Raw genomic sequence first — 13,908 nt, 5'->3', positions numbered from 1 at the left:
GGAAATATCCGAAAGTGTCAGTTGAGTTACAAGCTCTTGGCATGTGTACATTATATTGGAAACTAAGAACTCACTCATAGAAGTTGTAATCTATGACATCTAAATGGAGAAAGAAGAAAAAAGAATTAACCGTTGATGACATGCACTATTTGTTTGGCCATTTTGCTTGTACTGCCAGAGTAAAAGAAAAGTGAAAAAGAAAACCATAAAGAAATCACGTGCAGGCGCATTTTTTATTTTAATGATGGTGGTGGTATTCATGGTTGGAAAATTATTGAATACTTCCGGAATACTATAAATGCATACTTCCTTCTTTCACATGAATTGTGGGTCCCACCATAAATTTAATTAGTGAGACCCATTGTAATGTGAGAGGGAAAAGTACGCATTTATGGTACTCCGAAGTACCCAATAATTACCCTGGTTGGTTGTGAAGTGATGAAAAAGTAAAGGGCTTTGATTGTCTTATACTCCTTTTATACACTCTTCATACGCATTTTGTCTCATCATGTGTAAAATGTGGACGCCTAGTGTGAATATCATATGCACAAAATGTACCTTAGGAATTGTAATGTAAAATGTTTGTTCCTGAAGCAATAGTTTTTTTTTTTAATTACTGAGGCAATAGTTAAAATGCTTAGAATAGTGCATTTTCTTCTTTAAGCATTACTGCGTTTGGAAAAGTTCTGGAAAAAAAAAAAAAATTAGTCTCACTGCTATAGGCAAAGGTATACATGTTATATTCCAAACCGTACGAGAGAAACCATAGTTATTTCACTAAACCAAACTAGATGTCAAATATATTAACTACTAAATAATTAATGGAATTGTTCTAGTTGGTCCTCTTTCTTGTCTTAAAAATAGTTTTTTTAAACATATTGATTGCAGCAGTAGTTCATGGGAGGACTATAGTAAAATAGTTGTTTGTTTTTTAAAAATGTTTTTGTTATAATCATAGTAAATGTAATCTTAGCTTGGTTCATTTTCCGATTAATATTTTAGTGTTTATATTTGTAATATTTAATCTTAATTATGAAATTGATTCATTTAAAATTGAGAGTATACTTTTTTGTCACCATTTTTCAGTCAAGTTCGTTAACTATGATCCATAAATTTTCAGGTAATGTTTTTTTTTTTTTGTGACATATACAATAAAATTTCAACATATGGATACCAATTGATTTTTGTATAGGCTGGGATTCAAACCCTAAATTTCATGTTCAATGACAAAATATTTTATTAATTAAGCTAACTAAAATCTACAACTTTCAATGAAAGGTTAATTTGAGTTTTTTTTTTTTTGTTTGACAATTGTAATGTACCTACTAAAAAAGCTTTAAAAAAAATGGTTTTGTTCCATGTGAGTACTCCATACAATTTGTGTAGTGTGAAGCAATCTGAATTCGGGTTATTCAGTGCTTAACATCAATTGCAATCCACTTTTTTTTTCATAGTCTCTTGAGGATCCTTAGTCAATTCCAAAATTTTGGTACATAAACTAGGTCATTGTTGGGTGTTGGAAATATAGCACTGAAAAACAAGTTTGATTCAACAAATAAGATCCCAAATAATTAGCAAGAACAAAATTAGAGAGACGATTAGAACGATCTTACAATGTTAGAGAATCACTTTGTGAAAGCATTGTCCTTAAAGTCTACCCGGAGTAAAACTCAGTGTAATTCACTCTCTTGGCTGAAATTATGCCTTAAACATGAATATATATGGTTGAAACTGAAGTGTGGTTTGCACTAGTAAAATATGCGGGAGAGGAGGAGCAAACCATAACAGAGAGGGTAGAGCAAAGCAGAGCAGAAGGGAAGAGCAAACCAGCCAGAGCCTAGTTTTCCATTAAACCAAAGAGGCAGAGAAGAGGAAAAATAAAAACCTCAGCTCGAAACAAAACTAATCTAGATCTGTGCGATCGAGAGGGACAGTGTGCATGTGTGTGATATGATAAAGCCCACCATCGGAGGACGTCAATGGTGGCCTACAACGATATATAAACACATAAGTGAGCTCTCTCCTAACCAATGTGGGATTCACAGCAATGTATAAAGTGTTTGGAACACATTCCCACACCAACATTGGGTTCTCAGTGTTTTTAGGTTGAATTTACTGGAATTTTGCTGTTTGTTGTTGAATTATTTTTTTATTTTTTATTTTTTTTGATGAAACATGCATAGAATGGTTGTTCATGACTCTGTCAAGCATCTTGAAAAGCTTGAAGTTTGGGAACTTAGCAATTGCACTAAACTTCAAGTTCCTCCAAGTTGTCTAATGATGAAATCTCTTGCATCTTTAACACTTACAAGCTGCTCAAGCCTCAAGAAGTTCCCCGGATTTTCTCAAGAAATGGAATGTTTACTTTAGTTAGCACTACACTCCACTGGTATTTGTGAGTTGCTTTTGTCATTTGCGAATCTCATTGGACTTGAGAACTTACTCCTCGAAAACCATTTGGTACATCTTTCAAGTAGTATTTATAAATTACAACATATTGAAAGGCTCTCTCTTTACGGTCATTTCATATTTCCAAGGGCCTGAAGAATGATAGACAACCACGATGCAATTCTTATATGTATATAGCATGAATTGGAGTTTGGAATTTCTAAGTTTTGTAGTGTGTTAGATGCTGATGCTGACTTACATCTCGAATCAAATATATTAGTATTATTCTTCTAAAAAAAAAAAAAAACACACACACACATATATATATATATCGGTATTATTGTGGGGGATTTATTTTTGTCAAATTCCTTCATCGATTTAAGAAAGCTGAAACTTTGGAACCGTTCTCAGTGAGCGTCCCTAAGCCGAAACTTCTTGCTTCCATGCCAGGAAGCAAATAGCTAAATAGTGTTCATGGCTTTTGAATTTTCAATGCACCATCCTGCAATAATAGTCAAAAGAAAATCAAGTTCATAAGTTGATGCTGACGTACACAGCAAGAGAAATACTTATGCAAACTTCATTATCTATTTTTACAACCAACAGTCATTCAAAGATGGGTACAGAAACTACCATCTCCTTCTTTCACGTTATATTTATGAATACAAAGATAAATAATAATAAAAAACTAGGCAAAAATTACATTTTCGTCCCTACATTTTCACGCAATTCATATTTTGGTCCATATCTTTTAATTTCACTGCTCTTACTCCCAATTTAAAAAAATGCCATCCATTTTAGTCATTTCTCTCAGTGTCTTAATAGCAAAGTCCTAAGTGGTAGACAAAACTATTAAAATAATAATAATAAATTTTATTTTGGCATTAAAAAATGCCACATCAACATATAAATTTAAAAAATTAATTTATTAATTTTAACTAAAAAAAATCAAAACAAAATTAAAAATCAAAATTCACATGAATTAGGATATAAAAGTATCTTGAACAAGAATATCAACCCAGATTTAAGAACTCAAAATTAAAACCAAAAATCACAAATAACTCAAAAAATAAGAACACAAGATTGAAGACCCATAACCCATCTAATGATTAAACCCTAGCAATCCAAAACAACAATCTTGAACTAATCTCACTCTTCTCTCCCAAAACCACCACCACCACTGACTCTCACTTCCATGTCTTCTCTCGTTGAGCCCCAAAGCAAAACAAGAAGAACACCCACAAGCGCCAAATCACTCTTGAAAAGTCCTAGAAACACACACAATTAGCCAAAACCCAGAATTACCATAGATTGGTTTAAAAAAAGAATTTTTAAAAAATCTAATGTGAGATGAGAGAAAAAACCCAGATTGAGCACCCAAAATTTTCAAAACCCAAAGAATACAAACCCAGAAAACTAACACAAACCCAGAAATTTCAAGCACAAACCCAGAAAATCAAACACAAGAACACAAGAAAATCAAACCTAGAACACACGAGCACAAACCCAAAAAAATCAAACACAACTCCCACCGAAATTTTAACAAAATACCCACAAAACCATTAACCCAACACACCTCAAACTCTTTCTATTAGAAAATCCCCTTAATCGAACCTTAAGCCCTCCTCACCAACCCAGATTTGAACAAGGTGAAAACCCAGATCAACAAAAATCATAAGCCACAAACCCACCATCAGAATGTGCCACCACCTATCTCCACTGAAATCTCCACCTTTGAGAGAGAGAGAGAGAGAGAGAGAGAGAGAGAGAGAGAGAGAGAGAGAGAGAGAGAGAGAGAGAGAGAGAGGGAGTCTCACCAATTTGAGACAAAAACAACCCACTAATCCGGAGCACCCACTGATTTGAGGCAAAGACCCACCAATCTAAGAGAGAGAACTACTGATCTTGGAGAGACACTTATCTGAGAGAGAGAAAGGTTTTAGGTCTTCAGCTTGAGTGAGTTTGAGATATGAGAGAGTTCGAGAGAAGAGACACAAAGATATGGGAAAATAAGTAAATAAATAACAATGACTAGGTTTTCAAGTGATATTGTTTTTGGTTGCCAACTAAACAATGACTGGGTTTGTGTTCTTGTATGTTCTTACTCAAAATAAAACTAGATCTCAATTTATACTATTTTTTGTTTTTATTTCTATTTTTTCCTTTTTTTTCATTTAGTTAAAATTCATAAATTATATATTTTTTTAAAAGATGACGTGGCATTTTTAAAATGCTAAATAAAATATTATATTATTATTTTAACGCTGATGTCAGCATTTAGTGTGCCAACGGTACACTCCATCCGCCACCTAAGACTTTGCCATTAGGACACTGACAGAAAAGACTAAAATAGATAGCGTTTTTTTTTAAATAGGAAGTAAAAGCAATGAAAATAAAATATATTGACCAAAGTAGGAATCGCATGAAAATATAAGGACGAAAATGTGATTTTCGCCCAAAAAACTACAATAGTAATCAAAATTTTTTACATATATTTAAATGATAATATTTATTAGAAATATCTGTTCATCATTCATTTAGAGCATTCAAATCAAAAATGTTATAAAATACAGCACTTAGCATCTTAAAAAGTTACTTTACCTATTTTAATAACTCATTTTATAATACATCCAACATCAATTTTTTTTTTTTTTTACTACTTCATTTAAATATTCTTTTTTTATGTTTTCTTTATTCTTTGTTTCCCTGTATTTTCATTTGATCATTTGAACGTAGCAAGCATATTTTTTAAAACTTGACTTTTTTATTGAGAAATGTTTTTTAATCGAACAATCATATTTTTGAAAATCCATGTTTGTAATGACTACCATATTTGGATTTTTTTTTTCCTTCGACTACCATGTATGCGATTCATAAATTTTTTTTCCTTCAACTACTATGAATGTATCTTATTTGTATGAAACATTTTTCTCACTGACATGTGGGCCCCACGTTGGGTGCAATTGAAAATTTATCAATGATCACATATCTACTCCAATTGAACTAAACTATCAACCTGCCAAAACACTGTAAACTATTTACATAAATCATATACTAAACTATGAACCTATCAAAACTCATATCAAATTCAGCACAAAAAAAAAAAAAAAAAACTCATATCAAAAGGCAAACATATTATAAATGCAACATAAAATTCACCTTCTCCACTTGAAATTGTTTTAAGCAACCCTAAACTAGCAATGTAGTCCACAAAAAGTTCACATAACGCATATGAAATTACAATAAAAACTCACATGCCACAACTCACACTCAAGTTCCTACGACTTGCCATGAAATTGCCATAAATGATTGATAAGATCCGATTGGAGTTGAGAATGAATTTCTTGGTCTCTAATGCGTTCATGACTTTGGATGAATGCCATATATCCATTTGCATGCTCATGTTATTGCATAGGAGGATTATTCACTTCATCAATTTGAAAGCCAAGATTTCATCTCTATTAACAACTTGATACAGCGTAGACGTGTAGAAGCAGAATCTATAACACAAAATCACTACAACTCTTCCACGAAACCTAAGTTCTACAAGAACACTAGGCCGGTAGGCAAAATAATAGGAAAAACCTCTCTAACAAACTTTTATTAAAAAAACACACATAACATAAATAAACCTCTCTATAAAGAGTATTTATAGGAATAGAATTTCTCCTACTCCTTTTAAGAAAAGAAATAATAAACCTGCTTCTACAGCTTCAGAGTTCAGCAAACAAACCAAAAATAAACAAATAATAAACAGCATCAAGAGCACTTCCACAGCAGCTTCAGCAACAAGATTTTGCATCTCCTGCTCATTAAGCAACCATAGCAAAAGACAAATTGCAAGTTACAAATGCATAGACTCAATCAAAAAGAAAATTACAGATAAAAGTACAAACACATGTGACACTAATAGTAAAATTCCATATCGAAGATGAAACATTTTCAATAGAGAAGATAGTGATGGATATGCAAGTATATGACTGCTCTATCCAGGTTCCTATTTTGATCACAAACCATTACGGCTTTTCTTTAGTTATAAGCAAAACATCTGAATGTTTCTCAGAAGGAAAAAAAAAAAGTCCACTGCAGGATTTTATTTTTTCGCCGTTGATGGGGCAAGGCTTAAAGTGATGCTCATGAAAAGAATAATTACAATCATTTTGAATTCAAATCAGAAAATACAAGTCAACTTACTAGGCTTCTTGTATGGTACTTAGTAATTGAGTCTAGCTTCATCAATCAAGGTTGCAATGCATCGGCTATAAACATCATCCCTCTTATATTATGTAAGCACCAATGGGACCGACATACAGAGAAAGGATGCATATATGTGATGAATGAAACAACTTTTCCTCCTAAGGGTAAACTCCCACAGTTTAGCAGTTATCTAACTTCTTATCAAATCATTAGTTGATTAAAACAAGACGCTGAACATAAGCTTTCTTCTTTAATTTTGAAAACTTCAATGGCAGTGATAGTTATGGCAACTCCACCTCATGGAAAAGGTTGCTCGATAATAAGCTAGAGTCGCATAGATAAAGCTACATTAGGAGATAGATATGCTTAAAAAAACAAAGCATGCAAGGAATTAAAAGACAGGCCTAGGCTAGATGAGGAACTCAAGAGATTCAAACTAAACCTTTGTCTTTTCATCGTTCAAAGCCTGTGCATACGCTACAAAACGAAACATTGTAATAGCCAAGATTTCATCACCATTAACAACTTCCAGAGCACTTCTCACAAGAGCTTCCACAACACTTCTCCCAACATAATCATCATCACAGCACATCTCCACAAGTTTTTGAACTTTGGGCTCATCAGGTTGCCATAACTGAAGACAAATTGCATGTTATAAATGCATAGACTCAATTAAAAAGAAAATTACAGATAAAAGTAAAAACACGTGACACTAATAGTAAAATTTCATATCGAAGACGAGACCTTTTCAATAGTGAAGATAATGACATATATGCAAGTATATGATTGCTCTATCGAGGTTCCTCTTTTGATCACAAGCCTTAAGGCTTTTCTTTAGTTATAAGCAAAATATCTGAATGTTTCTCAAAAAAAAAAAAAAAAAAAACAAAACTCCTGAATGACTGATGCAAACAAAAAAAACTAAAAAAAAAAAAGTGCACTGCATGATTTTGTTTTTTCGCCATTGATGGGGCAGGGCTTAAAGTGATGCTCAAGAAAGGAATAATTACATTCATTTCTTCAAATCATAAAATACAAGTCAACTTATTAGGTTACTTTTATGGTACTTAAAAATTGAGTTCAGCTTTATCAATCAAGGTTGCAATGCATTGGCTACAAACACCATCCCTTTTATATTATGTAAGCCCCAGTCATATGTCGGACCAACACACAAAGAAAGGATGCATATATGTGATGAATGAGACAACTTTTCCTCTAGAGGGCAATCTCCCACAGTTTAGCAGTTATCTAGCTTCTTATCAACTCATTAGTTCATTAAAACAAGGCGCTGAACATAAAACTTTCTTCTTTAATTTTGAAAACTTCAATGGCACAAATAGTTATGACAACTCCACCTCATGGAAAAAGTAGCTCAATAATAAGCTAGGGTCACATGGATAAAGCTACATCAGAAGATAGATATGCTTGCAAAAACATAGCATGCAAGGAGTTAAAAGACAGGCCTAGGCTAGGTGAGGAACTTAGAGATTCAAACTAAACCTTTGTATTTGTAACATTTCCAGCCCGTGCACACTCTGCAAAGCGAAGCATTTTAATAGCCCAGATTTCAACACCATTAACAGCTTCCAAAGCACTTCTCACAGCAGCTTCAGCAAAGCCCATCTCCACAAGTTTTTGCACCCGCTGCTCATCAGGCTGCCATGGCAGAAGACAAATTGCAAGTTACAAATGCATAGACTCAATTAAAAAGAAAATTACAGATAAAAGTACAAACACATGTGACACTAATAGTAAAATTCCATATTGAAGACAAGACCTTTTCAATATTGAAGATAGTGACAGATATGGCAAGTATATGACTGCTCTACCAAGATTCCTCTTTTGATCACAAGCCTTTATGGCTTTTCTCTAGTTGTAAGCAAAACATCTGAATGTTTCTCAAAAAGAAAAACAAAACAAAACTCCTGAATGATAGATGCAAAAAAAATAGTCCACTGCATGATTTTGTTTTTTAACTGTTGATGGGGCAAGGCTTAAAGTGATGCACATGAAAGGAATAATTACATTCATTTTCAATTCAAATCATAAAATACAAGTCAACTTATTAGGTTAGTTGTATGGTACTTAGTAATTAAGTCCAACTTTATCAATCAAGGTTGCAATGCATTAGCTACAAACATCATCCCTGTTATATTATGTAAGCCCCAGTCATATGTGGGACCAACACACAGAGAAAGGATGCATATATGTGATGAATGAGAACTTTTCCTCCTAAGGGCAAACTCCCATAGTTTAGCAGTTATCTAGCTTCTTATCAAATCATTAGTCGAGTAAAACAAGGCATTAAACAAAACTTTCTTCTTTAATTTTGAAAACTTCAATGGCACTAATAGTTATGGCAACTCCACCTCATGGAAAAAGTTGCTCGATAATAAGCTACTGTCACACAAATGAAGCTACATTAGAAGATAGATATGCTTGTAAAAACATAGCATGCAAGGAATTAAAAGACAAGCCTATGCTAGATGACGAACTTAGACATTCAAACTAAACCTTTCTATATGCTTCAATTCTAGCTGGTCCACAGTCTGCAAAGCGAATCATTTTAACAGCCAAGATTTCTTCCCAATTAACAGCTTTTAAAGCACTTCTCACAGCTGCTTCAGCAAAGCCCATCTCCACAAGTTTTTGCACCTTCTGCTCATCAGGCTGCCATAGCTGAACACAAATTCCAAGTTACAAATGCATAGACTCAATTAAAAAGAAAATTATAGATAAAAGTACAAAAACATGTGACACTAATAGTAGAATTCCATATCGAAGACAAGACCTTTTCAATAGTGAAGATAGTGACCGATATGCAAGTATATGACTACTCTATCAAGGTTCCTCTATTGATCACAAGCCTTTATGGCTTTTATTTAGTTATAAGCAAAACATCTGAATGTTTCTCCAAAAAAAAAAAACAGAACTAAATGACAGATGCAAAAAAAAAAAAAAAAAAAAAAGTCTACAGCATGATTTTGTTTTTACTCCGTTGATGGTGCAAGGCTTAAAGTGATGCTCATGAAAGGAATAATTACATTCATTTTCAATTCAAATCATAAAATACAAGTAAACTTATTAGGTTACTTGTATGTTACTTAGTAATTGAGTCCAACTTTATCAATCAAGGTTGCAATATATCGGCTACAACATCATCCCTCTTATATTATGAAAGCCCCAATCATATGTTGGACCGAGACACAGAGAAAATGATGCATATATGTGATGAATGAGACAACTTTTCCTCCTAAGGGCAAACTCGCACAGTTTAGCAGTTATCTAGCTTCTTATCAAATCATTAGTCGAGTAAAACAAGGCATTAAACAAAACTTTCTTCTTTAATTTTGAAAACTTCAATGGCACTGATAGTTATGGCAACTCCACCTCATGGAAAAAGTTGCTCGAAAATCAGCTACTGTCACACAAATGAAGCTACATCAGAAGATAGATATGCTTGTAAAAACATAGCATGCAAGGAATTAAAAGACAGGCCTATGCTAGATGACAAACTTAGAGGTTCAAACTAAACCATTCTATATGCTTCAATTCTAGCTGGTCCACAGTTTGCAAAGCGAAGCATTTTAATAGCCAAGATTTCATCCCCATTAACAGCTTCCAAAGCACTTCTCACAACTGCTTCAGCAAAGCCTATCTCCACGAGTTTTTGCACCTGCTGCTCATCAGGCTGCCATAGCTGAACACAAATTCCAAGTTACAAATGCATAGACTCAATTAAAAAGAAAATTATAGATAAAAGTACAAAAACATGTGACACTAATAGTAGAATTCCATATCGAAGACAAGACCTTTTCAATAGTGAAGATAGTGACCGATATGCAAGTATATGACTACTCTATCAAGGTTCCTCTATTGATCACAAGCCTTTATGGCTTTTATTTAGTTATAAGCAAAACATCTGAATGTTTCTCCAAAAAAAAAAAAAAAAAACAGAACTAAATGACAGATGCAAAAAAAAAAAAAAGTCTACTGCATGATTTTGTTTTTACGCTGTTGATGGGGCAAGGCTTAAAGTGATGCTCATGAAAGGAATAATTACATTCATTTTCAATTCAAATCATAAAATACAAGTAAACTTATTAGGTTACTTGTATGTTACTTAGTAATTGAGTCCAACTTTATCAATCAAGGTTGCAATATATCGGCTACAACATCATCCCTCTTATATTATGAAAGCCCCAGTCATATGTTGGACCGAGACACAGAGAAAAGGATGCATATATGTGATGAATGAGACAACTTTTCCTCCTAAGGGCAAACTCCCATAGTTTAGCTATTATCTAGCTTCTTATCAAATCATTAGTTGATTAAGACAAGGTGCTAAACATAAAACTTTCTTCTTTGATTTTAAAAACTTCAATGGCACTGATAGTTACGGCAACTCCATCTCATGGAAAAAGTTGCTTGATAATAAGCTAGTGTCACACGGATAAAGCTACATTAGAAGATATGATTGCAAAAACATAGCACGCAAGGAATTAAAAGACAGGCCTAGGCTAGATGAGGAACTTAGATATTCAAACCAAACCTTTCTATATGTATCAATTCCAGCTGGTCCAAACTCTACAAAGCAAAGCATTTTAATAGCCAAGATTTCATCCCCATTAACAGCTTCCAGGGCACTTTCCACAGCAGCTTCAGCAAAGCCCATCTCCACAAGTTTTTGCACCTGCTGCTCACCATGCTGCCATAGCTGAAGACAAATTGCAAGTTACAAATGCATAGACTCAACTAAAAAGAAAATTACAGATTAAGTACAAACACTTGTGACACCAATAGTAAAATTCCATATCGAAGACAAGACCTTTTCAATAGTGAAGATAGTGATAGATATGCAAGTATCTGACTGCTCTACCGAGGTTCCTCTTTTGATCACAAGCCTTTATGGCTTTTCTTTAGTTATAAGTAAAACATCTAAATGTTTCTTAAAAAAAAAAAAAAAGTCCACTGCTTGATTTTGCCTTTTCGCCGTTGATGGGGAAAGGCTTAAAGTGATGCTCATGAAAGGAATAATTACATTCATTTTGAATTCAAATCATAGAATACAAGTCAACTTATTAGGTTACTTATATGGTACTTAGTAATTGAGTCTAGCTTTATCAATCAAGGTTGCAATGCATCGGCTACAAACATCATCCCTCTTATTACGTAAGCTCCAGTCATATGTGGAACCGACACACAAAGAAAGGATGCATAAACGTGATGAATGAGACAACTTTTCCTCCTAAGGGCAAACTCCCACAGTATAGCAGTTATCTAGCTTCTTATCAAATCATTAGTTGATTAAAACAAGGTGCTGAACATAAAACTTTCTTCCTTAATTTTGAAAACTTCAATGGCATTGATAGTTATGGCAACTCCACCTCACGGAAAAAGTTGCTTGATAATAAGCTAGTGTCACATAGATAAAGCTACATCAGAAGATAGATACGCTTGCAAAAACATAGCCCGCATAGAATTTAAAGACAGGCCTAGGCTAGATGAGTAACTTAAAGATTTAGACTAAACCTTTGTATTTGTAACATTTCCACCCCATGCACACTCTGCAAGGCGAAGCATTTTAATAGCCAAGATTTCATCACCTCTACTATCTTGCAGAGCACTTCTCACATCAACTTCAGCAAAGCCCATCTTCACAAGTTTTTGCACCCGCTGCCCTAGGTGAAGCTCTATAATAGCCAAGATTTCATCACCTCCACTACGATGCAGAGCACTTCTCACATCAACTTCAGCAAAGCCCATCTTCACAAGTTTTTGCACCTTCTGCTCATCAGGCTGCATTGGCCTCATGTCCTGAAGACAAATTACAAGTTACTAATGCATCGACTCAATTAAAAAGAAAATTAAAGATAAAAGAACAAACACGAGTGACTCTAAAAGTAAAATTTCATATTGTAGATGAGACCCATTCACTTGTGAAGGTAGTGACTGCTCTATCGAGGTTCCTCAGCTGATCACAAGCCTATATGGCTTTGCTCTGACGATGAACAAAGATGAAGGCTGTGAGGGTGTGGTTCACTCAGTATGGGATGATTATATGAGACTCAAGTGTCAACTATGATTCAACTATTCGAGCAGATTGCAATGTTGAGAAATAAAGGTGTAACAACGAAAATTAAATTATAAAATTAATTGTAATTTCTTTTTTCTTTTTTAGATTAAGAATAGAACAAAACGCAAAGCTTAATTGTATTAAACTTTTTTGATTCAAGATTTAAAAAATAAAAACGTTGTTACAGATAGTACTAAGATTGTTTTTTGAGGGGTTATTGGTTTATACCTGGCCTGAAGAATGCGCTTGCGCAAAGCAAGGTTCCAATTTCGGAAACCGGATCCGTTTTCCAGGGCGGCGTTGGGCGGGTCTCCCAGTCCCAGGAGTCTTTTTCTTCCACAGAACGCTGAGAAGGACACCCATCCGTCACCGACCGGTAGTGGCAAAACTGAGATTTTGATGTAAAAATGAGTGGAATTTCCGGCACCGGAAAACCGCGAGTTGTTGTGAATTGTGATTGTACAAGACTCCTCCTTTGTTTTATTTTCCATGAGGATAAAGTATCCAATGGGATTTGAATTGACTTCATTTTTTAAAAGCTTGACTCAAAAAGTATCCAACAGTATCGGCCTCTCTAAAACTCAAAAAAAAATTTAGCTAATGAACAGTCAAGACAAAGACAAACCCCAATCTTTCTCATAAAACTAATCAAATAAATAAGAAAGAACGCTAATCTGAAAGTAGGTGGCTCATCCTTCGAACGACTCTCTTCGACAGCCATTGATCTCCGCCGGCGATCTCTCTCACTCTCTGAACTAGAGATGACTTTAATTTACTGGTGGGCGAAGAGGTAGAAGCAAAACAACAAAAACAAAAGTATGAAAGAGTGGCGTGTATGTGTGTGGTTATACGGTGAAGATACAGAGGAGAAGAGGGGGTACGTGTGTGGTGGAGAAAAAACCAAGAAGGAAAAAAGAAAATAGAAAATAAAGATATAGAGAGGAGAAGAGTGGGTACGTGTATGGGGGAGGAAAAAAAAAAAAAAAAGCTTTTGGGTTGGGCTAAATTCATTACAAATCATAAAGATTTTGATAAATTTTAAGATTAAAATAAATTAGATGAATTTCAATTATATAGAATTTTTAAAAAACTTGTAAATGATTAAAGGCCTATTTGGTTTAACATTTTAAACTCATATTTTTACATTTTAAACAACATTACATATATTTTTACACACTTTTTCACTTTCACGTATTTCAAAAAATTATAAAAATTTCATCTCAAACTACTCTACCAAACATCACTGA

At 34.0% G+C, this 13,908-nt stretch overlaps 1 protein-coding gene across 3 annotated transcripts; it reads right to left on the bottom strand.

The window, feature by feature from the left end:
* Positions 1-2,700: 2,700 nt before the first annotated feature.
* Positions 2,701-13,481, bottom strand: LOC142631958 (uncharacterized). 3 transcript variants are annotated; one of them, XM_075806337.1, is made up of 8 exons: positions 12,890-13,481; positions 12,118-12,402; positions 11,138-11,302; positions 10,121-10,285; positions 9,100-9,264; positions 8,086-8,241; positions 7,028-7,219; positions 2,701-2,890 (listed from the first exon to the last, which is right to left on the bottom strand). In XM_075806337.1, exons 1-8 carry the CDS (start codon positions 13,022-13,024, stop codon positions 2,861-2,863), a joined length of 1,293 nt encoding a protein of 430 aa, XP_075662452.1. In that variant the 5' UTR covers positions 13,025-13,481; the 3' UTR covers positions 2,701-2,860. The 3 variants fall into 3 exon arrangements, with proteins under 3 accessions (XP_075662452.1, XP_075662451.1, XP_075662453.1); XM_075806336.1 differs by lacking the exon at positions 2,701-2,890 and adding an exon at positions 5,652-6,193; XM_075806338.1 differs by lacking the exons at positions 2,701-2,890; positions 10,121-10,285 and adding an exon at positions 5,652-6,193.
* Positions 13,482-13,908: the final 427 nt, after the last annotated feature.

Source organism: Castanea sativa, chromosome 4, assembly GCF_040712315.1.
Source record: "Castanea sativa cultivar Marrone di Chiusa Pesio chromosome 4, ASM4071231v1".
NCBI classification, from domain to species: Eukaryota; Viridiplantae; Streptophyta; class Magnoliopsida; order Fagales; family Fagaceae; genus Castanea; species Castanea sativa.
The sequence above is the reverse complement of the archived record's forward strand: the minus strand, read 5'-3'. Positions and strand labels throughout refer to the sequence as shown.

Coding starts and splice junctions, on each gene's coding strand:
- LOC142631958 (XM_075806336.1), bottom strand. CDS start 13,024: ATGGGTGTCCTTCTCAGCGTTCTGTGGAAGAAAAAGACTCCTGGGACT. Junction 12,403..12,889: donor AAGCGCATTCTTCAGGCCAG/GTATAAACCAAT, acceptor ATTTGTCTTCAG/GACATGAGGCCAATGCAGCC. Junction 10,286..11,137: donor GAATTGATACATATAGAAAG/GTTTGGTTTGAA, acceptor ATTTGTGTTCAG/CTATGGCAGCCTGATGAGCA.